The following is a 24721-nucleotide window of genomic DNA, read 5'->3' on the forward strand; positions in this document are numbered from 1 at the left end:
TCAGTACAAAATTATTTTTATTTCGTTTTTTTTGGCCTGATAATTGGTTGCTTGTTCTTTTAATAGTCTGTATTTATATTGCCAATTTAACACATTTAACAATTTAACCAATTTATATTTAGTCTGTATACCAAAACAATAAAAATAAAATCCAACCTGACGTTTTAGAATTTGTTTTGTTACATTTTAATGACTGTTGCAACTTTCTCTGTGGGTTGTTGCAACCGTCTCCCTTTGCACGGGGTCAGTTGCAACGTTTGCCTTTGTCTGTTCAAGTTTAAATTCTGCATATATTATCATATGTAGGGTGGCACGGTGGCACAGTGTGTAGCGACGTCGCCTCACAGCAAGATGATTGCTGGTTCGAGCCTCGGCTGGGTCAGTTGGCATTTCTATGTGGAGTTTGCATGTTTTTGTGGGTTTCCTCCGAGTCGCTGTGGCGACCCCTGATTAATAAAGGGACTAAGCCGAAAATAAAATGAATGAATGAGTAAACTGTCTTGGCTGACCAGCCATTAACAGGTTTTGCAAATAGTTTTGATATGAAAATATAACTGTATCTTTAAGGATCATGTCATACGTGATAAAATATGAATTTATAATAATATTTATATTGATTAATACTGAATGCAGGATTGTTAATATATAAATCACTCATTACACTTGAGGTAAACAATGTTGAAGTTATGCTATGGCTTATCACAGCTATGAATACAGTTCCACTAGATGGAGCTATATGCATTGTGTACATAAATCTTAATTCACAAGGCTTGTAGTCTGCTTACAAACAAAAATATGTATAAACTGATAGAACTACATGCTGGAGGATGCTGATAATGTGACAAAACTGGGAAAAAACTAATAATTCTTTATGGGGAATTTAAATAAGTGCTGTTTTGATTTTCTGTTAAAAATAAGTCCTATATAATCATATGTACGTGCAAAAATGCCGCCATGCTTGATATTTTTTTTTTCATTGTTGCAATTTTAAGCATTTGCAAATACTTCTCTCCTAATTGTTGTGATGGCCTGTCATCGCCGATCGCGACGCTCCGCCCACAGTTCGTCCACTGGCTGCTTCGTACAGAAAACAGCGCAGAACTTCAGGTTGGAGCCCTCCCATTGGCTACAATTTATATTTGCATAATTTCTCAGCTCGTGATTGGTCGACGACGCGTCAATCACTCGCTACAACCCATTCCCCTGCGTTTGGATATTACCTTAGGAGACTCTACAGTTTTTCATCAGTGAGGACTGGAATGTGGACAAAGTAACCCAGCCGACCAGACAAGAGGCGAACAAAACTATGATTCCTTCCCAAAATTTGAAACCGCACAACGTCAGGATTTCTTACTAGCGTCCAGCACACTGTAAGTACACCAAGTCTTTCAAAAAAATAGACTTTTATTAGAACAAAAAGCTTGAGATGAATAACCCTCTAACCAACATCTGCACTGTTCTTCCTGTTTTTGGCAGAGCTGGAAAAGCCAATACACTCAGTCAGGATTAGGTGTGAGCTGAATAGGGGTTGGTGACCACCTCTCGCTTCTTCCTTCCAGAAGGAGAAACGGGTGTAAATCGGAAGATAATGATCGCTTACAGGCAGAGCAGCGTCTTTACGTCTCTAATCGTCAGGAGTTTGTCAGGCTTTCTTCTGCATGTCAATACACTGAGTTGCGACTCTCCGCTAACAACGTTAGCTCCTCTGATTCACAGCGCTCGTCGTAAGATTAAGCTTTAGACAAATCTGTCATTTCTGATATTACCGGGTTTACATTATAGCTTGATTAGATTTTACCTCGATGTGAGTTGTTTAGCTTTTCAGGTCTCTTTTACATTGTTTTGCGCTCTAGCGAGATGGCTAACTGTAGCTCGAGTTCGCGCATTTCTAAAGTCTTGCAGCGCAAAAAAAGTCGCAGAAATTGTCTTATTCGTCGCGTTATGTATTGGTATCACTAATATATTTCTTCAGTTTATAAGGTCTAAAGGATCCGAGTGGTTAACTAATGGAAGTGACTGAAGGAAATTGTGTTTTGTTTTGTTTTTCCAAGCCCGCGCCTCAGAACACCTGCTCCCACTGAAGCTTTTCACCAATTGGGAACATATTTTTGTGATATGAAGGACAGGAAAATTAGACTAAGTTAAATGAATCATCCATGGCCTCAGTTTTCTTATACAACGACGGAATTTGAAGTTCAGTCCAGTTATTTTTACATTGGTCATAGTTCAAGTAAACAAGCGCCTGTCTAACTTCAAATCTGCTTCTTACTCTTGTAAAGGGAGAATGGTCCTAACATTACCATTATACCTCAGTTTTCAGTTCTAGTTTTCAGATGTATCTTTAATCCAACACCAGATTGATCAGGCCATTTTAAAGGTTTCATATCCTAAAATAGGGTTGTTATCATACATTTACAGTATGAACTAAATATTTAGGTATGGCTCTCCTTGCGTCGTTTAGAAGAGCCGCTTCCTGCACGAATAAGAGGATAATATGAGGAACTAAGCATATGACTAATTTTCTTATGTCCACTGTTTTTCCACTTACAATGTCGGCATAGCCAATATGGCCACACTTAAAACTTTCTGTAACAATAGTAGTAAACTCCATTTACATTGAATTTCTCAGTTTTAAACGCCGTCACACAAGTACAAGTATTTAAATTTAGTAAAGTTTGGGTACAATATGTTTTTGTTATTTGGCTTGTATCTAGGGCTGCGCCGATAAATGATATATCGAATCGCGATAAAATGTGTCAATAACAATGATAAGCTCTGGACTTTTTTACTCAATATTGATCTACGAGCCAATCACACAGCAGAAATGGGAATCTAAAAGTGTGTGTTGATATTAGAGATGTACCGAATTTTCAGCCCCTGAAAATTTATCAGCTTAAAATATGTTATACCACTTGATGGACCCTCTAATTTTCATGGCTTCAGTCATTGTTGGGGTACTCTTTCAAATCTGGAAGCATTAGAGACCTAAAACTAGAACTTTTAAAACTGAAAATTTATCGGCCTAAAATATGTTAATTTTTGTAGCTTCTGCCATTGTTGGAGTACACTTTTAAATCTGGAAGCATTAACAACTTGTATCGAAATATATATTGTTATCGTTCAAAATAGAAAATGATTATCAAGATTGCATTTTTGCCATATTACCCAGCCCTTCTTGTTTCCACAAAAAAATGCATTATTATATATTAATTACTCCTAAAAATAGTTAATAGTAGCATTGATTGTGTTAAGATGCTTATATTAAGCTTTTAGGGGTTGATAAAGTACAAAGTTGTCCATTTAAGAGTCGTGACAAGCTGTTTTACCTATAAAAGGTTTAGTTTTTCACACAGTAAATGCTCTTCTAAAGGCTGAAAACATTCACTATAGCACCCCCTGTGGCAACATGTCAAGAACGTATTGCATATTATGATTGTAGAAAGCAGCGATGCACAAAATTGAGTTTGCGTCTACCCGCGTATTTGCGTAAAATGGTTTAGGCTGAGTGCTGATAGAAATCCTTAGCCTTGATGATGGGATTCATGCAGGCCAGTGATTCATTGAGCTTTTTCAGATCAGTGAGGTTGCCAGCATTTGACTTTACGCAAACACAAAAAGCATATCCCTCCCTCTCTTTTCTGTAGCTTAACTGAAATACAGCTCTGGAATACCAACATCCCCAGTGAAAAGAACCTGGAAAGGCTATTTAGTCTTGAATGTTTACACAGGAAGTACATTCAAAGAAATAAAGACCTTTGTGCCTTAGCCACTCAGTAGCGTTGCAATTAAAAGGTGTCATTCATGCTGGTGAGAATATCCGCATGGATAGGTAGTTAGTTTGTTCACATTGAGTGATTCAGCAACTTTGGCACGACTCATGCTGTTGTTGAGTGATGGTTACCATGGGTGATGGGATGAACCACACAGGAACTTCAAGGCAGTTTCATCATGCTGTGAATTAATAGTCGGGCTTCTTTTTCAGCTTTCCCCCTTTCATTCAGCCACAAACCTGACTATAAGTCCACTGTCATGGAATTATGCAACATTTAAGCAATTGTCAGGATAACCATAGATTGCAAGCAATGACTGGAGACCCTCACGGGGTCACTCCATATATTAATGTGGATAAAATTAAATTTTTCTGTTCCGTTCTCTATTCCCTGGCCCCCCAAAGGACAACTTTGTCGGCCTGTTGAAGGGACGCATTTTGGGACCAATGCAGACCCCCCCTCAGATCCTCACTGTCAGTGCCTGTGCGTGGGTCAGCAGTTTTTGTCGCTGTAAGTGGTTTTAGACACCTGCTTGCTCCCTTTTCCCTTGTTCACCCATCAACAAGCCCTGCATCCAATCCCTCCAGTACCAGCCTCCCAGTTGCCCTTATCCCCCCGCATAGCTTTCTGCACGGATAGCTGTGACCTTGCATCCTTTGTGGTCAACCTCTGCATTGTGATTCATGTCAACCCGAGAGTGTGATCCATAAAGACCCTGCCGATGTTTGTGCATGCTTGCACTCCTTTCTCGTCACAATAACCTCAAACCGCATCAGTTAAAGTATCCAGTCTGCATGCAAGCACATTCATTCACACATAGAGCCACTGGAAACATTGAACCCTTGCTGATGAAACCTGAAGTTTTTAAATGTCACACAGAAAGGGCAAAACTGTCTCACCAAATCATGTGCTGCATAAAGTGTTTTTCGAACAAACCTGTCTAAATTTACACCGTTCTGTCGAGATTTCTAGTTTTGCTGCATTGCACTCAGTGTCATACAGTCTACACTGGAAGCACTCAATGTTTTTTACTGCAGTCGTGTGTCCAATGAACATGTCAGTGATTAGTTTCAATGTTCAGTTTAAGTGCACAATATTCACATTAGGGTTGTCTCTACTACTTATACTGGAATTCGTGCACTGGAATTGGTACCGAAATGTTAAAAACGTAAATTTCCCACAAACATTTGAATGCTGTGGAGCACGTTCTTATGCTGTGTTCACACCAGATGCGGAAGAAGCATCAAGCTTGAGTGATTTACATGTTGAGTCAATACAAAGACGCGAAACCAATAATTGTAAAACAAATTTAAAAAAATTTTGCCTGTAAAAAAATGTACAATGGTTTGAAGGAAAATGACTCTCAGTTTTTAACCATTCTCCTGGAGAAAAATCAACATGTTTGACTTTTCTGGCAGAAGTTGGGATCTTTCTTGGCTTATTGTGGACACTTGAAAATACCCTCTTTAAATTGCAAAATGCAGTTAAATGAGATAATGTTTATAGTTTTTCAATAACTCACATAAACGAGTTACCGGTGTTTTGGGAGTTAACTGTGTTTTTAATACAGTTTTGGAGCATCTTGCAATGTAAAAATAAGCTGTTTATCATTAATTTCTTAATAATTGACTGTTGGCATAACAATGTGGATGATGTAACGTTACCGTTAGTATCTAGGCAGTCAAAAACTATTGCAGTTAATGCACTTTTGAAAGATACTTTCACGCCAGATTGCTTGAGTTTCAGCTTATACAAGAAAACAACTTGTTGTGTTTGTTGCAACGGGCATTGTCGCTGTCCACTCGGGAAATACAATCCGTTTGGTTGACTTACAAGCTTTTTTTTGCATGCAAGTCTGTGTTGCGAGCTACCCGTGTGCGATTGGCGTAAGCCTCCGCTTAGTACATGCACACAACCAGGAACTGTGAAGGCTTTTATACTTGACGCGCTCACCGGAAACATGAGCATTTCTCATGTGAGATTGCCAACTCTCCAGGCGAATATCAAATATCGCAAATTAGAAAAGGTCGGTCAGTTAAATTATGCTACTGTAAGTAATGTTTATTCAGCAATAATTCTCCAGTACCGATAGCAGAACCGTTAACGTCAGAGCTTATCGATACTTCGGTCTTTCATAATGTAGCAGCACCAATACAGATGAAGTACAGAGTTTCGGTACCCATCCCTTATATACACAATGGCAAATCAGCGCTGTTTAAAAATGTGTTCCACAGCGCTCAAATCTTTGTGGGAAATCAACTTCAACATTTCAGTACTGATTGGTATTGAATTCCATACTGTGACAACCCTAATTCACAAAGCCACTTTTTCTAGAATTTTGCACTAGCTGAGTCATATCTGAGTGTAGATTTACAGATTGTTCTAGATGTTATCTTTTTAGTTCTTGCAAATATATTAAACTAAAACACTTTCCAGTAAATCTACATTTGACTAGCTAAGATAAGATGCTCTCATGTCTATTTCTTTAGGTCTTCGCAATTATGATCTCACTGGATTTCTTACAATCTGTCATCATAAAATATAAGAATTAAAGACTGAGATGATTAATTTTGCACTTTGTGTTGGATTAACACTGTAAAGAAGATTACAATCCTCAGATCCTCTGAACAAAGTACAGTGAACTTAACTGTTCAAGTAATATTTTGAAATACTAAAGCAAAGTTTGTGTCAAGCAAAGTTTGTCTTCTCAATGATTTATGTAAAAATATCAGTGAGGTAATACATTTTCAACTTCTAGCTATTAAACATGAAAACAAGCTTAAAAAAGAACAACTCTGCCAAAGAAAGACAAACACTATAAGCACATTTAAGCTAAAACTAATTATTCAAGAGTGCAAGACCAATAGTTTCATTCTCTGTAGCTGAAAAAAGTGGCACTAGTTGGCTCTTGATTTTGTTGAAACGGCACTGTACATAACTTTCTCAGTGATGATTTTACTGCCAAGTGTAAACATGTACAGCAGTGAGTCATCCCCAATACTGAAATACTTTTATAAAGCACTTGCTAACCTTTTGTTGTCCTTTTGTGTTTTCCTAGTTCGCGATATTGGAACCAGTGAAAATTTGGACGTGCTGGAAAAGATGTCAGTCAGCGTCCATGAAAACCGCAAGTCGAGGACGAGCACAGGCTCCATGAACATCTCGCTCTTCCACAAGCCCTCTCATCCAGACAGTGTGCTCACCCACCTGAATACCCTTCGCAAACAGTGCATGTTCACAGATGTAACGCTATGGGCTGGCGACCGCTCATTTCCCTGTCATCGAGCTGTGCTTGCTGCCTGTAGTCGCTACTTTGAAGCCATGTTCAGCGGTGGCCTCCGTGAAAGCCTTGATAACGAGGTTAACTTTCGTGACAGTGTTCACCCAGAAGTTCTGGAGCTCCTGTTGGACTTTGCTTACTCCTCACGTGTCATTATCAATGAGGAAAATGCAGAGTCACTACTCGAGGCTGGAGATATGCTACAGTTTCATGACATTCGGGATGCAGCCGCAGAATTTTTGGAGAAGAATTTGCATGCATCAAACTGCCTGGGAATGATGCTGCTCTCCGATGCCCATCAATGCAAACGCCTTTATGAGCTGTCATGGAGGATGTGCCTCATTCATTTTGAGACTCTAAGAGACACTGAAGACTTCTGCGGCCTCTCAAAAGACAAGCTTTTGGATCTCATCCTTAGCGATGAGTTGGAGGTTGAAGATGAACAGATTGTGTTCAACGCAGTCATGCGCTGGGTTAGGTACGACCTAGATAGCCGCAGAGACTACCTTCCAGAACTTTTGCGAGGTCTACGCCTTGCGCTGTTACCCTCAGAATGTCTCATTGAGGCCGTGGCATGTGAGGAACTTGTGATGTCAGATAAAAGGAGCCGACAGATTGTCGATGAGGCCATGCAGTGCAAGAAAAAGATTCTGCAGAATGATGGCGTTGTCACCAGCCCCTGCGCCAGGCCTCGGAAAGCTGGCCACACGCTGCTAATTCTTGGGGGTCAGACTTTTATGTGTGACAAGATCTACCAAGTGGACCACAAAGCAAAAGAGATCATACCCAAATCAGATCTTCCCAGTCCCAGGAAGGAGTTCAGCGCATGTGCTATTGGCTGCAAAGTTTTATGTGACAGGAGGAAGGGGGTCAGAAAATGGAGTGTCAAAGGATGTTTGGATATATGACACAGTACATGAAGAATGGTCAAAAGGTGCCCCGATGCTAATTGCACGCTTTGGACATGGCTCAGCTGAACTAGAAAACTGCCTTTATGTGGTTGGTGGGCACACTGCTATTGCAGGTGTCTTCCCAGCCTCTCCATCAGTATCTCTCAAACAGGTTGAGCGGTATGACCCCCTAACCAATAAATGGACAATGATGGCACCGCTTAGGGATGGTGTCAGTAATGCAGCAGTTGTCAGCGCCAAGCTAAAACTCTTTGTGTTTGGTGGAACAACCATCCACAGGGACAAGGCATCAAAGGTCCAGTGTTATGACCCTGTTGAGAACCGTTGGACTATAGCTGCTGAGTGCCCACAGCCCTGGAGATACACTGCTGCTGCCGTTCTTGGCAGTCAGATATTCATAATGGGAGGTGACACAGAGTTCACTGCAGCGTCCGCCTACCGATTTGATTGTGAGACCAATCTATGGACCCGTGTAGGTGACATGACTTCGAAAAGAATGAGCTGCCATGCAGTGGCCTCTGGCAATAAACTCTATGTGGTCGGAGGGTACTTTGGTACACAAAGGTGTAAAACCCTGGACTGTTATGATCCAACATCAGATAGCTGGAACAGTATCACTACCGTGCCTTATTCACTGATTCCAACTGCATTTGTCAGCACCTGGAAACATCTTCCTGCCTAGTCGCCTCCGTCATACGTTTACGGAGCTGATCTAGGTAAGGTTTTTTTTTTATTAATCTTACTTTTATTGTGCTCTAGTGTGTATACTCATTTTTATTTTTATTTTTTTCAAGGTTTAAGTATCTGTTTTACTTTATCTGATCTACACACAGCTGAATGATATTGCATTGTAGGAGCTTCCTTTGAAAACTGCTTCAGTCATAATTCTAAGCAGAGGAGCAACTGAAGTCAGCAGGCTGTCGACATTGACACATAAACAGTGATTTCTGTCAAGATAACCGCATGCCAAAAAGCTAAACTCGGCTTGGCAGCCGTCTTTGAAAGCAGCTGAGTGCTCCCATCTTATTGAGGGTTTTAAGAGTGGTTGAGCAAAGTGAGGATGCGCATGTTAAACTATCTGGATGTCAAGCAATATAATAGAGCGGCAGCTGTGATTGAAGGGCAACATTTTCAAAAGGGTTGAAGTTGAGGCTTTAGCATTTCATGACTTCTCACTTAGGACCAGAGTGATGTGTCAGCACTGAGACATTGGAATATTGATTAGTGATCTACTTTACAAAGCCTTTCTGTCAATTGGCTATTAGGTAGAGTGAGGGCACAAAGTGGCTTAATCTCTGTAATTACAGACTGCAATAAGGGACTTGCTGTGGAGAGATTTAGGGAGAGGGGGCTTACAGCTGCTGCTGTCGCCATCAAATGTAATGAAATGTGAAATGAAGACCACTAAACACTGTCAGCCGGTCACTGTTTCTCTGAATATTTTAAAGGGTCATAGGACAATACTGGCTAAATAGGTGAAGAGAATCTGGAGTAGCAAATTGCAGAATTTGCAATATACACTTATGCACTGAAGTCCCCACAGCCAGACTCATTTGTTTTCTTTTGCTGCTAGTGCATTAATGAAGAGCTATTTATGTGCTTCATTAGAGAAACAGTTTTTTATGTGTGAAACAGAACCTGATTGTTGTGTACATATTAAGGCTGGGCGATAAAATCGGTATCGATATTTATTGACCAAACACCATTGTCAATATCAAAAAGAAAAAAAAAATCACCATAAAGGCTATGGTTTTATTAAAATGTGGCTGCTGAGCGTGCGCCTTCGAAGCAAGGCCAATAAGCTTAGGGTGTAAGTAAGTCATTTCCAATGAGAGCGAAAGGGTATGTGAACGACGCACGGGCATTTTCCAACTGCACCTACTTGAAAACATCTCAACTTTTCCAGATTCCGCAAGCGCAGCACAACTAGAACTAACCAATCTGCTTCACACTTTATATGGAATAATCAGATTTCAGTAATAACGGCAGACAAATTACCTCAGATAAACACAGCACATCCAAACACTGCAGTGCTTTTTACTTTTCTCTGTAAACTTGCATCGGAGCAGCAGCAATGGTTTCTCTGTTTGTCATCCTCTGAGAAAACGATTGATGGTCGCCTAGTTATGAGAGATGCCAGGGGAGCGCGAGCGGAAAGCCCATTGTAAATAGTCAAAGAAACCATGTGTTAGCATTTGTCACTTCAGGTCAGAATAACAACACATGCGAAAATGAGTGGCGTGTTGCAGCAGTGAGGAGATCGGAAATAAAAAAGGATGTAAGGATGTCGCCAGAGTGGCTTTTTGATTTCTTTTCTTGTGCATTCCAGCCACTAGCACCTCATCTGTAAGATTTTTTTACCATTGGGGGTAATGTAGTCATTCAAATTCACAATTTGTAATGTTGCAGTATGTATTTGAATGATGATGGCTGGGTTCTTTACTCGAAAAAGCTCAGATTTGATTATCATAATTGTTTGTGGTTTACTGTATCATTATTATTCACATCTTTTAAGTTTTTATGCTTTACCATTGTACACGCATTTTGTTACATTTTATTTATCAAGTTTAAGAGTCTCTTTAACACTTGTTTATTTTAATTTTAAAGAGATGAGATATCTTGTTTAAATATTTTTGTTTTTGACTATTAAAACTATTTGGAAGTGGTGTTAGAGAGGCCAGCAGGGGGTGCTCAACCTGTGGTCTGTGTGAATTCTAATGCCCCAGTAAAAGTGAAGGGGACACTATACTGTCAGTGGGCGCCGTCTTTCGGATGAGACGTTAAACAGAGGTCCTGACTCTCTGTGGTCTTTAAAAATCCCATGGCACTTCTCGTAAAAGAGCAGGTGTGTAACCCCGGTGTCCTGGCCAAAGTCCCTCAATTGGCCCTTACGATCATAGCCTCCCAATCATCCCCATCCACCGAATTGGCTCTATCACTGTCTCTCAACTCCACCAACAGCTGGTGTGTGGTGAGCTCACTGGCGCCGTTGTCCTGTGGCAGCCGCCGCATCATCTAAGTGGATGCTGCACACTGGTGGTGATGTGGAGAGACCCTCCCTCATGATTGTGAAGTGCTTTGGGTGTATGGCCATACACAATAAATACGCTATATAAATACACATTACATTACATTGCCTTGGTAATGTGAGTAAATTAAAATAAAGTGGGTAAATATAAAAAAAAGTAATATTCCTAAATGTGTTGTTAAAAAATATTCAGTAGTTATCAATATCGAATGATAAGAAACATGATATCGTGATATATTTTTTTAAAATATCGCCCAGCTCTAGTACTTATTTGTTTTACAAAGTACATGTGATATTGGATAATTTCAGTTTTTAAAGCTATGGCTTATCATGCAATGTAGCTTCTTTTTTATATTTTAAATATAATTATTAAAAAAAATTAAAAAACTATTTAAACTTCACTTGTTGGCCATTTTGTTTTTACATTTTGCTCTTGTTTAAGTTGTTAATAAATTATAATGACTTCAATCTCCTGAGAAACAACAAAACACCCCTGTCATTTACATTATTTGCTCCCTGGCATGCTTTACCCTTTCAAACACAAGCATGAGTGTATAAATATAAAGCACTAATTGAACTGTAAAAAATTAATGCTTATTGACTGTATGAAATGCATTAAGCTTTGTATAATAACCTTGCTTCTATAGGCATCTTAGACTCACTATCATTTCTGCTATCGTAATATCTTGACTGTCAGCACTTACGAAGCCCACGGCTAATAGGTCATAACACGCTAACAACATTTGCACCAACGGCCTTTCTCAGAAGTCAGCATCTGTGGATATGTTTGTGTTCGCATACAGCAAAGGCTTCTTACAAGCAATGCTGAGGAATTACAATTTTGCCGAATGCGTCATAACAGTCAGCTGAACATCTCTCACTTGTGCCATTTAAATTAGACTGCCTGGGGAGGGACCAGAGCCGTCTCATTACATCCCCTGGTGATTAGAAAATGATTACTTCTGTGAGTAATCATTAACACTTTTCACCAGCCAGCGACTCCGTTCACACCACAAGCGCTTCATTTCACAGTGAAGCAGGTGGCCTAGCAAAAGCTGGGTTTTATAATTAGCCCCGGGGGGCACAAAATCAGAATGTCTGGAGGACGCCCTGGCAGGCCCGCCGAAAGATGTTGGCATCAGCGGCGGGCTCCAGGAACGCCCACAGGAAGTGAATAAACGTAGTTGAATGGGTTCCAATCAAAGGGTTAAAGCTTAGCTGGTTAGCATTGCCCATCGAGACTGTACTGGTAGATGTTGCTACTATACCATCTGGCTGCAAACGTTTTTTTTTCTATTGATGGACATTCAAAAATATCCATGCTCTGTCATTTTTATGCAACTATAAAGGTCTTTGCACACTGAATTCTGAAATTTTCGTATGCATTATTTTCGTTTTATATGTGAAAAATTCGTCACGTAAAAAAACCTTGCACACAGAGTCCAATGCACATTAATCAATTCATTACAAAAAAACGCAAAAAAAGAGTCAGTTTAAGCAGTGATACTTTGTTCTCCTCTCTTCTCCAAAGTAGAAAAAAAAAAATGAATACGCTGCATATTGTGTTTATCCAATACTGAAGAGGAAGGAGAGTTCGGCTCATTATCAAAGAGCTGCGCTGAATTATTCTGAAATGCAAAGATTATTCAGTGGAATTTTGATGCATTGCTTATGATACTTCACACATTCACGTATGCAAGCAAATCCTGAACAGAGACTGGCAGTAGGCTACTACTTGCTCCACTTAATTATCCAATGTGTCTATATGTCTGAAATATCCTGAAGCACCAATACTGTTTTATACTGTCGCATAAGATTCCCGCTTTTTTTAAAGATACTGTATGTGTGTATATATATATATATATATATATATATATATATATATATATATATATATATAACATTAATGCTCATCAGTAACTCGCCAGTAACTTATTTAATGTATGTTCCTGTAAGAAAACATTGTAAATAATTGGAAATCCGGCGACCGCAATAATCAAACCCTTGGAAACAACTGTGGTCGGAACCAAAGTTCACAGGTCTGTGTTCTCTGAACTCTTCTCAAGCGGTGGACTTCTTCATTCTGATTGCTTGCCGCCAAACCATGTCATAGCTCATTACCATAAAGTTGACTTGATTTCAACTCTCCTTGACGCCCACACCGGCGAAGACATGCCACGCTGCTCCTCGCCGCTTATCGCCGCCAGCTCTCATTGAAAATGAACGACTTCTGGCTAATATGACGCTCTCTCCGCTTTCGGTATGAACGTTACAGTAACTGTCCGCAGCAAGACCATCGTAAAGGGGGTCGCACACCGTATGCGACTGGCCCTGACGCGCCACGCAGCAACATGCAAACATAGGTTTACATGAGGGTACGCACACCGGCTCTGCAAGTCGGAGGCTGTCAAGCTACTACTCAGTACACTGTTCATATTTCTGCTGAGCCAAAGAGAGTGCCATCTGAATAGTTTCATTTTAAATAACATGCGATTGTGCACTTCCGGTGTGTGTTGGATGCCAACATTATCTTCAAAAAAGCTAAAAAGCTTTAGGAACCTTTCGCTGACAGTGATGAATTTTTGCGCCCGACAAGTTTTTGATCTTTGGTTTCATTCTATAATACTGGACTTATTTTTCTAAGTTTGAACTTTCAGAGTGTTTAAACAAGAGAGAAAAGTGTGAAAATGTTAATGCCTGTCTGGCAAAAGTGTATAAAGTGTATAGTGAGGGGTTTTATAGCCTTAAAACATCTATAATAAATAAAAAAATAATTAAAGCTGAATGCTTCATGGATTTCACCTAATGCAGGTTGTTTTTAGAACTTAACTTCCATGATAAACGAGACGTACTAACGTGTACAATTTCTTAGTCCTGAACGCTTTAAACACCAGCACACCTTCAAAGGCCTCAAAAAACACTTGCGAAATTATAAATTATAATTGCGAATACTCTGATTGTGACTATTGCGAATGATCATTGCGATATCAATGCTGAAACAATATATTGTGCAGCCCTAGTTGAAAACGTATAAATAATAACAAAAATCATACATATCGTACCCCTATTATAGAGCAAGCACATATACACTCAAGTCGGCATTTGCCTATTATGTTTCTACTGTTTCAAGTGTTATTACAAGCATATTAAACCAATCACTTAATGTTGATACCTTATTCTGTTGACACTAAGATTGGATTTAAAGAAAACGCGCTCTGTCAGGCTAAGATACACATGCTCAATATTTATTATCGATACATATTTATGTCCTGTAGTGACAATAAGAGAAATTCGAAAAGTGTTTTCACCATTATGTATTCAATTATTGATGCAGACCCCTACATTGTTAGTTTTGTCTTATGTAATTGGCTCCCTGAGTATTACAAGCCTTCTAGCGTCTCCTGACCCTTGCAAACTTCTCTCTTCAGATAAAGTAACTTAAGAAGTGGGTGACAAAAGCAAAGGCTGGTGTGTTTTCAACTCCTATTGAGTGGTGCGATGAAGAATTAATAGAGGCGAGTATAGGCAGCCAAGCTCTATGGTCTCACGCTTAAAATGTCTGTCGGTCTCCATGGTGGAATGGTTCTGTGTGTCATTATGAGAAACAAAACATGGAGAAGAATGAGCTTCATAAATGATTTAAAGGTCTGTGCAGGGTTGGGATTCCACTTTCAGTTTATAAATATTTGAAAACCTACAGCGGCCAGGGAGAAGGAGATGGAGTACCTGAATGTAATCCATTTCAGAAGGCTATGCATCGCTTGCAGACAACGGGATAATTGAATCCCACAGTCTAAATTTGACAATATTAGTCATAATCAGGCAGCCATGCTGGAAACTGTAAATAGTGTTTTACAGTGTAGTTCTGTCTTCTTTCTAGAGGTTTAGCTTAATGCGCATTTAAAAAATGAAAAGCTTTCAGAGTTTAGGTCCCTATTATTATTTTTATAGTAAATTTATGGATTTTAAATTTATGAGGGATTATATATGGTACTTTTTTCCCCAAATTTAAGTCTTGAGTTTATCTAAAAATGGAAGTCGTTTGGAGTCAATATCATGGGAGAAAGAATAGATTGTGTTTTCCATTTCACTATAGAAGGCAGTGGTGTAAAATAACAAATTACAAATACTCAAATTACTGTAATTGAATAGTTTTTCTCAGGAATTGTACATCACTAAGTAGTTTTAAAAACATATACTTTTACTTTCCCTTGAGTACATTTTTAGTGCTGTATCAGTACTTTTACTCCACTGCTTTCCTTTAACCTGCAGTCACTACTTAATTTTTTTCTTGTCTATGGGGATTAGAAAAATCTGTAAAGTGATTCCTGTCCAATCAGAACACAGAAGCTAAAAATGTATCATAATGAACTACCTCAAGACATGGCGATTTATAATTGCAGTAAAGTCACCTCTATCAAAAATGTTGGATTTTGGTTGCCATACCTGATGAATAAATATCATTTGACGTCAATATGATGCTGGTTTAAGATGTTAGCTCAATGTTGGATTTTGGTCACTTTCCAATCAATACAACCTAAAATCAACCAAATATCAACGTCATTTGATGTTGTTATCGGACATTAAAATAACGTTGTCCTTAGACACTGCCTAGACATTGAATTTTGGTCACCTGACATCACAACCTAAATCTAACCTAATATTAAGGTTTTATGACGTTGTGTGCAATAACTAAATGCACTACAGAATGTTACGTTTACAAACATCCACAAATGACATGTAAATGCATCAGATTTTCACAGCGTAATACTCACTACTCTTAAATACTTTTGAAAGTTCTACGTTTTACTCCTACTTTGAATGATATTTACAACAGATACTTTTACTCGCACTACATTTTTAGGCAAGTAATGGTACTTTTACTTGAGTATGATTTTTCAGTACTCTTTCCACCACTGATAGAAGGGCATAATGAAGGCTTGAAATAACGAGGGATGTTATGTGAACTATTCCTTTAAGTTAATGATCATCCGTCCACTGCTCTGATAACTGGTGAATTAGAGCTCTTGGAGAGGTAACATTAGCCTTGCCTTGCCAAAATTGGCTTTGCATTGGATAGTTTTAGGTTGCAGCTGATGTTAAAAGATTGTCGTTTTATACAGCAGAGTACAAAAGGAGCTTTCAGCTTTGGTTTTATTTGTAGCTTGAGGTTTACTTTAAAAAAAATCTCTTAATTTTATAGATTAAAACCGACCTAAAACATTTGACGCATGATAGTGGGGTTCCATTTAGAAAATGAACATGTTTAGGTGAAATTCTCACATCAAAGCAATGATGTATACCCCTTAGTTAGTCCTATGCCAGGTTTGATGCAGTTTCTTCTTGATATTTGTATAATTTCAGGAAGAAAATGTTGGTGCTGTGTTTTTTCTACAGAGTGATCACTGAAAAATTGGTAAAATTGCCCAAACAACACAGTTTTCTAAGTCAGTGTTGTTTCTAAAATATGAGCTGGTAATGCTTTTAAAAAAAAAATAATAATAGCACCATGCTTGTCGTTGATGCATTTGAATTACACCCAGAAGCTCCAGGTAAATATAATGGAGAATATTCAGGCCTCTCCTGACATCCCTTTTTGTTGCAGCGCATGCCATATGTCCTCAATAAGAGTAGGTTACAGCTTTTTCTGCTAGCATTGCAGTTTCATTGGCGAGCATTGTGTTCAACTAATCCAGGTAATTTGCCAGTTGGAACAGTCCTGACCCTTTGCCAAACACCACAACCTCCCGTCCCATCCCCTAAAGGAGGGGCCTTTTGAAAAACTAAACCAGCTAATTGTTTTGCTGTTGCAGAGCCCATAAATCGGATTGGGCTGATTTAATCTGATCTCTCTTTGTGGCATGCATGTTACAAAACCAGGAAACATGATGTTTTGGCAAGGTCTAGAGTTCTCTCAACTGGTGCAAACAGGCTGATACAGGTAGCAAAAGCCAGGATTTTCTATGCGCCTCATCCTTTCTGACCCGCCAAGCATTGACACAGTTGAGTAAAAGCTGGATAAGTTTTGCCTGGTCAATGTGCACGATTTAATGTGTGGATTTGCACTTTTAGTTATGGAAGTGCCTCTCTGTTTCCTGGAATGGCACTGCTCACCATACTCAGTACTTAAATTGATCCTTTAATATCGCTGCATTAGGGAGTAATGCCATGTCCACTTTAACCCCGCCATCTAGACAAGCAAGTCTGATTTTGATAAGCCTGGTGTTAACAACACTTAACTGATCAACATAGGAGTTTGTTATTTATGTTGATTCAGCCAGTTCAGTTTAAATATCCAAGAATGAGAATTTCCCATCTGTAGTGATCACCGAAACCTAGGAAACGAGTGCATTTGCATTTCAGTTTGACAAAAAGAAAAAAAAAAAATTGTGTCATGCTAATGTTTTAATCCAAAGGAAACCATTTTGTCTAACAAACCTAGATAATGCGATTGTAGCTTGACTTCAACCAGCATCCATACACATTAATCAGACCAAAATTGACCTGGGTCTTCATACTTGTTCGATTTACTAATTAAAAAAGCAACATCGTGTCACAATAACTTAATTTCACTTCTATCAATCCACTTAAATTAGTCAAAGGGAAGCTAAATTGATTCTTTTATGTTGGGCCTACATGAATCATTTCTGCTGGCAACTAAAATGACATTGTTCTAATCTCCAGCAAAAGAAAAAAGCTTTTTGCCCAGGACTGCTCTGGGAGAGTAAATGCTGAAATTACTGTTATTCTATGTGTTTGAGTAAAGCCAAAGGCTTGTTAGAGTAAGGGTCATGACACACCAAGCTGGCGGTAGGCTATCGGCCAACGTCAGGCCATCAGTGAGCATCTGTCAGGCTAGTTTTTTGTTCCACACTTGAGCTTTAATCTGGCTTGTGTTGGTGCCGGTTCATCCAATTTTGCGTGTTGAATTGGTGTTGGGGCCATCAGCGTAACATCATCAACTTAATTGATTTTAAAAAATGGTAAACAAGCACTACTCTGTGCTCCTCGTTTCAGACTCTCTTTTTGAATAAGGAATGTAGATTAGTTACACTGTAGACGGGCAGTGCGATATGAGCAAAAGGAAACCTATGATGATTTGCTTGAACAATATTGAAATTTTTGTTCAGACAGAGTCCGTGTTTACAGTGTAAATCTGAAACACATTTCAAAAGAAAAACAATTAGATCTTTATCAAAGACCTGTAACATTTCGCTAAATTACCTAGTAAAGCTGCAACAAACTGTCTCTAGAACAGACCTATGGCAAAACGTGTGTGTGTGTGTGTGTGTCTGTGTATGTGTGTGTAAGTGCGTACCGTCAAACTCAAGCCTGGTATATACTTCTAGCTAAAACTCGCTCATTCAGAGGCGGGAACCAGCGCACGTACAACAACTTGAATCATAAGGTAAACACAAAACAAATGTTTCCATCTGGAGCTCCTTCACGGGACTCAATACTTGTAAACACTCGCTCCAACGGGTTCATGCAGCTCTCACCCCCGCCCACACTCATCACCGCTACTAAGCAGACCAATCACAGAGCTTGTGCTACGTGTTGTTATGATGTGTAGTTAAATTTTTCGAGAGGTCAGCATCAACCAAGGCAAGAGCTATGTGACCGCGCAAAGGCTGCGTCGCAGCATATGCGTGCACTTGACAAAGAAGTATAAATCAGCCTTATGGCTTCGATGTTCTGCTTGACCAAATAGACATATTTGCTTGTGTGTTCACAGATTTGTCATGTCATGCATAGATTATAGCCCTCTTTGTGATGTTGCTGTGAAAGTCCATTATTTCCAATGGAGGAGTGTGGATTGCGTGCACATATTGAGAGCGGAGCACGTGTATGCCAAGTACAGCCAGCTGAAAACATCTTTTTTTTTTTACAAATTTTAAATGTAACTTTTTAGAATGCTACACCACGAGTCACATAACAAAAACTGATCGACTAGCTTCATGCTTTGTATGGGATATACACATTTTGGTTACCTCAGACAAACACAAGACACCCGGTGTCAAACAAAAACTCCAAGTGCTTTTCAGTTTTCTCCATATATAACACACTTGTATCAGAACTGCAGCAATGTTTTGTTAGACTGTCATGCTCTGAGAAAATGGTTGATGGTCACCGAGCAACGACAAAGGAGAGACCGCAAAGCACGTCGAAAATGCGCTCACGCTTTCCACATGTTTTTAGACAATATATGACTGACTTAAAAATTACCTGGTTCTGCATACATCAGCCTTCCTGTATCCAAAGTAACTTAATCCTATACCACAGACATTGACTTTCTTGGCACCAAGTCCTCATGTGCTGAACTCATCATCCCTGTATACGCAGGCTATTCAGTCTCCTGTTCTCACGCTCTGTTTAGGTGTGCTGCATTATGATTGGTTCAAATACCATACAGCGAGAAAATCATGCTTTAGGCAATTTAGAAGTCCAAATCAAGATTTCGATACGATTTCAATTAATCGCACAGCCCTACTGTAGACAGTTGCTTACACACAGGTGCAAAACACACATTCTACTTGGCAGATGCCTGTAGTTCTTGTGCAGCTTTTGGCCCAAATACAGATAACATGAGACAACAAAGTCGGCTTTTGTTGCCAATAATTAATTGATATAAGCTTTGTGTGAATTAATGTTTAGATATTTTTGTGGTTGGCATTTTGCTGATGAGTAGAGCTTTGGTGCATATGTACTGTATACACACATATATCCCTTACTTAAGTTACATTTAGATTTGATCAACAGAATTATGATGGGTTTGATGAGAATACAAAATACATTTTGGAGGGATAGTCAGCACCAATTACCTAATGGGCAGTGGACATGTAGCACCATTGCACTTCGGGCATTCAGAGTACAAGTCCTGGCTTTTGTATCTTTCCCAATCCTCACTGACTTTTCATTAAAAAAAATGGATTTATAGGGTTGAAATCAACATTGAGAACATTCATAAAGCACCATTTACCTGCCCGCAGGGGTTTGCCTTCAGCTTTTCACCTAAGGCAATAACACATCACGAAAACTGCACCTCATATCTCTGACATTTAGCTGACAGTTTTATCCTTTACACCTTAAAACCATTGTCATGTCAGCGTTCCCTTCAAGTACATGGCAGCTATTTTCCTAGATCAGAACTTCACACTTAATGAATCAGAAAGCAGATGGACGCATTTAAAGGTCAAACCCATGACTGGTATCTGCAAGCTAAACTTGTTTTTTTTTTGGTTTATAAAGAGTGGCGGTCAGTGTTCATGGCTACATCAATGGCTTTGTCGATGCAGGCACTGAAGCCATTTCATTTGTGTGGCTTAACGCACTTACACCCTCTAAGGGGAGGCATTAGCATTAAATCAGAATGTGCTGGAGGTGATGAGAATTGAATTAGACCCAGTCAGACACCCTATGTTGGACGTGCTGTACTGATGGGATGTGAAGCTGATGTGAGCGATTGATTTTAAATCTTCTGTAAGCATATGGATGTTGAGAGGGCATTAGGGGGAAGGCTAGTTTAAAGTGTTTGGAGACTGCAAATCCCACTCGCTCTCAACAGGCACAACAACAAACGAGATTCAAAGGCGTTCGCAGTCTTTTCACAAATGTCTTCAAAATGAACCTGATTTTATGATTCACATTTTCTGTTTGTTTGATATGAGGAGCTTTCACACTGGAGGAATGTTTTCATAGTTCCTAGAACTATTCCTTAAGGTAAACTTTGGAACATTTGCACCTCAGGAACTAGAAAAGATTTTAGTTGTTTGAATCTAGATGTTGTTGATTAGGTTTTTGCTAGCTTTTTATAAAGTTGATTAGGTAGTGCTGCACGATCTAAAGAAAAAAATCTAAATTGAGATTTTTTTTTTAAATGTGATTTTACGACTTTATTTCAGAAAAGAGTTACAGGTTTGATTTTGTGGTTTTTAACAGCACCAAAGAAAGATGAAGCATAATCACAAAGTATGCTACACTGTGCTACTGTTTATTTAAAACCTCTTAGGGTGCTTTCACACTTGGACGTTTGTTTCGGAACCCGTTTGTTTGCCGAGTTAGCATGATTGAAATCAACTGGTCCAAGATTGCCTGAATGAGGTGGTCTCGGTTCGATTGAAACGAACTCTGGAGCGGATCAAGTGTAGTGAGAAAAAAAAACACAATCTAACGAACCGGGCTATATCACAGTGTATTATGATTGTGTAAAAGCCATATATACGGCCATATGAAGAGAGAATTACGAGTAGGGCGGGATGTCATATTCCTAACGGTAAATGTGGGTTTCATGTCAAATACGAAAGTGAAAGCATGCTGAAATAATAACGAGGGCTGCTTAACTATTAGAAAAATTGGCTGAAATTACTATCTGATATTTTTCCTGTGTCCAATGTGAGGAAAGTTTAAGTGCAGGTGACTTGTTTTAACTATTGTGGTCTGTTTAGAAACTTTGTTGTCAATGCGAACCGCACCAAGAACAAAAAATAAACATTGTAACAATTGTAATCCCCAATTCGGAACAAAACAATCGATCTACAGTTGTGAAAGCACCCTAAAACATTGATGCCATTTTTTCCAATAAAGTCAGTTGTCATGACAAATTAAGAAAATAACTAGTGTTTTAAATTCAATTGAATGAATTCTATTTAAAATGTATAGATATGTTAAATTGTGTTACGTTTTTCACAATGTTCAGGATAATGTTTACTGTCAGAACTTATGCTTGAAACTATATGCTTGTTACCATAATTGATAGCGCATCGAAATAATGAATCAACAAGTATTCATTGTTTAATACTTGTTTGATATGCAGAGCTTTTACCCTGGAGGAATGTTTTCATAGTTACTAGAACTATTGCTGATAGTACACTTTTGGAACATTTGCACCTCAAGAACCAGGAAAGATTTGAGTTGGTTGAATCGAGTTGTTGTTGTTTTGTTTGTTTGTTTATTTTCTAGCATTGTATAGTGTTGATAGCATTTTGTGTGGGTTTTTGTTCTTTTTTAGCAAGTAATAATTATTTATTACTTGTCTGATATGGGGAGTTTTCACACTGGATGAGTGTTTTCATAGTTCTTAGAACTATTGCCGAAAGTACCCTTGTTTGAGAATGTTTTCACCTCAGGAACTAGGAAAGATTTTAGTTGTTTGAATCAAGTTGTTGTTCTAGTTTTTTGCTAGCATTTTATAGGGTTGACAGCATTTTGTGAGGGAGTTTCATTGTGATTTGGCAAGTATTAATCATTTAATAATTGTTTGATATGAGGAGCTTTCACTCTGGATGAATAATTTTATAGTTCCTAGAACTATTGCTGAAAGTACCAATGTTTGAGAATGTTTTTACCTCAGGAACTAGGAAGGATTTTAGTTGTTTGAATGTAGTTGTTCTAGTTTTTTGCCAGCATTTTATAGAGTTGATATTTTTTGTGGGTTTTTTATTATGTTTTGGAAAGTATTAATCATTTAATTATTGTTTGATATAAGGAGCTTTCACACTAGATGAATATTTTTATAGTTCCTAGAACTATAGGGTACTTTCAGCTTATTTTAGAAAGTTTTTACCCAGGAACAATTTTAGTTGTTTGAAATAAATCTTGTTGTTTTTGTTTTTTTTTTATATATTTTTGCTTGCATTTTGTAGGGGTGCTAACAATTTTTATTCTGATTTGACAAATATTAATCATCAAACCCAGATAAAAAGTTTGGATTATGCAATAGACATTTTACAATGTTCTCCAATTTGATGCAAAACAAACGCATCAAACATTGGTGCTAGAAAACAGACTGCAACAAGGTTGTGTTGTGAAGTGCAAGTAAAACAGAAAATGACAATATTTTGCTAGTTGGGCTAATCTACACATTTCTTTCAATGTCAAAAAAATAATAAACCAACTAATGTCTAGTTTTAAGAGTCTTTTTTCCGTAATTAGTCAAATTCTTCACATTTGTATTTTTCCAATTCAAACAGCCTGTAAATAGTAATTCAAATAAAGCCCAACAAAAGTGCTTATCCATCTCCCCTTTTCACCCAGTCCATTTGAATGGCCTCCTACATTTGCATCAAGTTGTAGTTTGCTGGTTAGCTTCAAATTACAACGTTTGGCTTTGAGCTCTGGTTTTATACTGTGCTGTCTCTCATTGCAGGTGCCATGATCTTCTAGCCACACTGAATGGATGGCGACAGCAGCGCTGGATTGTGATTGGCTGGCCTGAAGCACCTCTGCTCAGTGGGTGTGGTGTGGCTGCGGTCAGTCACGGCCACTCTCGAAAACAAACCATCTATCCCCACTGCTGAGAGGAGCTGAAATGCTCCAGTCCAGAGGCCACAAAGCACAACGCTAACTCATGCCATGCTCGTTCGTTGCCAAATCAGAGGCACAAGGACACTCTTACACCAATATCTGCTCATTGGAGACTCTTTTGCAATCCAACGAGGTCAAGAACATTCCAGTGAGAAAAAAAAAGACAACTAAAGCATGATTTGTTTTTGTTTTTTCCTTAGTGAAACTTCAACTGGCAGTACAGCATGTTCATGTTGCTTCCAAAAACGCCTTACGGACGCCGCGTTGTACGAAGCATATAAAACATCTACACTTATGCCGAACATCCCCATGGGAAAAAGTGCAAGTTTACTCAAGCAGGATGTTAAACGCCTGTGGTACTTCTATATAGGTATCTGTGAAATGGACTTTAACCTGGAACTTGTGTATAAATTCAACAGCACAATGTGTTATCAAGGACTTCCTCTTATTTTAAAGATTTCTTGAAGGTTTGATTAAATGTGTTTAATTTATGTGTTTGCGGCGAAAGCAAAACGGTTAAGAACAAAAAATTGCACATGAGATGATGAGGGTGTTGATATTAGTTACGGTTTTCCCCTGCATTTGAATGCTGGATTCTATTTAAAAGGAATGTTTTGGGGGCTGAATACAGGTTAAGCTCTGTCAGCAGGATTTTTGGTGTAATGTCAATGATTTAAAACTATTCACTCAATTTTTAGACAAAGAAATTGAGGCACTTAAAATGGAGCTAACTTATTAATAAGTGGAATGGAGAACAACAAAACGAGGAGTTGCGTTACTTTAAAAAAGTGAGTGAACTTTTCTTGCCTAAAAGCAGCAAGTTGAATTTACTTTAAAAAGTGAGTAAATATATTGTAACTTGAAACGGTTAAGTTGACTCAACTTAATTTTTATAATTGTGCACAGTTTGTTTACTTATTTTAAGGCAACAAGTTTACTTAAGTCAATTTAGTAATGTTGACTAATCACTTTAAAAACAATGGGTTTACTAATTCTGTAAGTAAAGCAAACTTAATAGCTTTTTAAAGTGAATACGTCAAAAAAGTGCCAATTTGCAGTTGAGTTCTTTGAATTTTATTTTAAATTCCTTAAAAATTAGTAGGTGACACTTTACAATAAGGTTCATTAGTTAATGCATTTACTAACATGAACTAATCCTGAACAAAACTTGTACAGCATTTATTAATCATAATTGAACATTTATTAATGTATTATTAACATCCAAGTCCATGCTTGTTAACATTAGTTAATGCACCATGAGTTAACATGAACCAACGATGAACAGCTGTATTTTCATTAACTAGCGTTAACTAACATGAGCAAATACTGTAGTAAATGTATTGTTCATTGTTTGCTCATGTTGGTAAATGCATTAATTAAGATTAACTAATGAACCTTATTGTAAAGTGTGACCAATTAGTAATATTTT

The 24721-nt window shown here is 38.4% G+C and overlaps 1 protein-coding gene across 1 annotated transcript; it reads left to right on the plus strand.

Annotated features, from left to right (window-relative positions):
* The first annotated feature begins 1235 nt into the window (after window positions 1–1235).
* LOC130219194 (kelch-like protein 25) lies at window positions 1236–23943 on the plus strand. The gene is given in 5 exon segments (XM_056451502.1): window positions 1236–1370; window positions 4175–4280; window positions 6829–7898; window positions 7900–8677; window positions 23135–23943. Coding segments are annotated over 3 exon segments (1878 nt in total). The 5' UTR covers window positions 1236–1370; window positions 4175–4216; the 3' UTR covers window positions 8644–8677; window positions 23135–23943.
* Window positions 23944–24721: the final 778 nt, after the last annotated feature.

Source organism: Danio aesculapii, chromosome 25, assembly GCF_903798145.1.
Source record: "Danio aesculapii chromosome 25, fDanAes4.1, whole genome shotgun sequence".
Classification (NCBI taxonomy): Eukaryota; Metazoa; Chordata; class Actinopteri; order Cypriniformes; family Danionidae; genus Danio; species Danio aesculapii.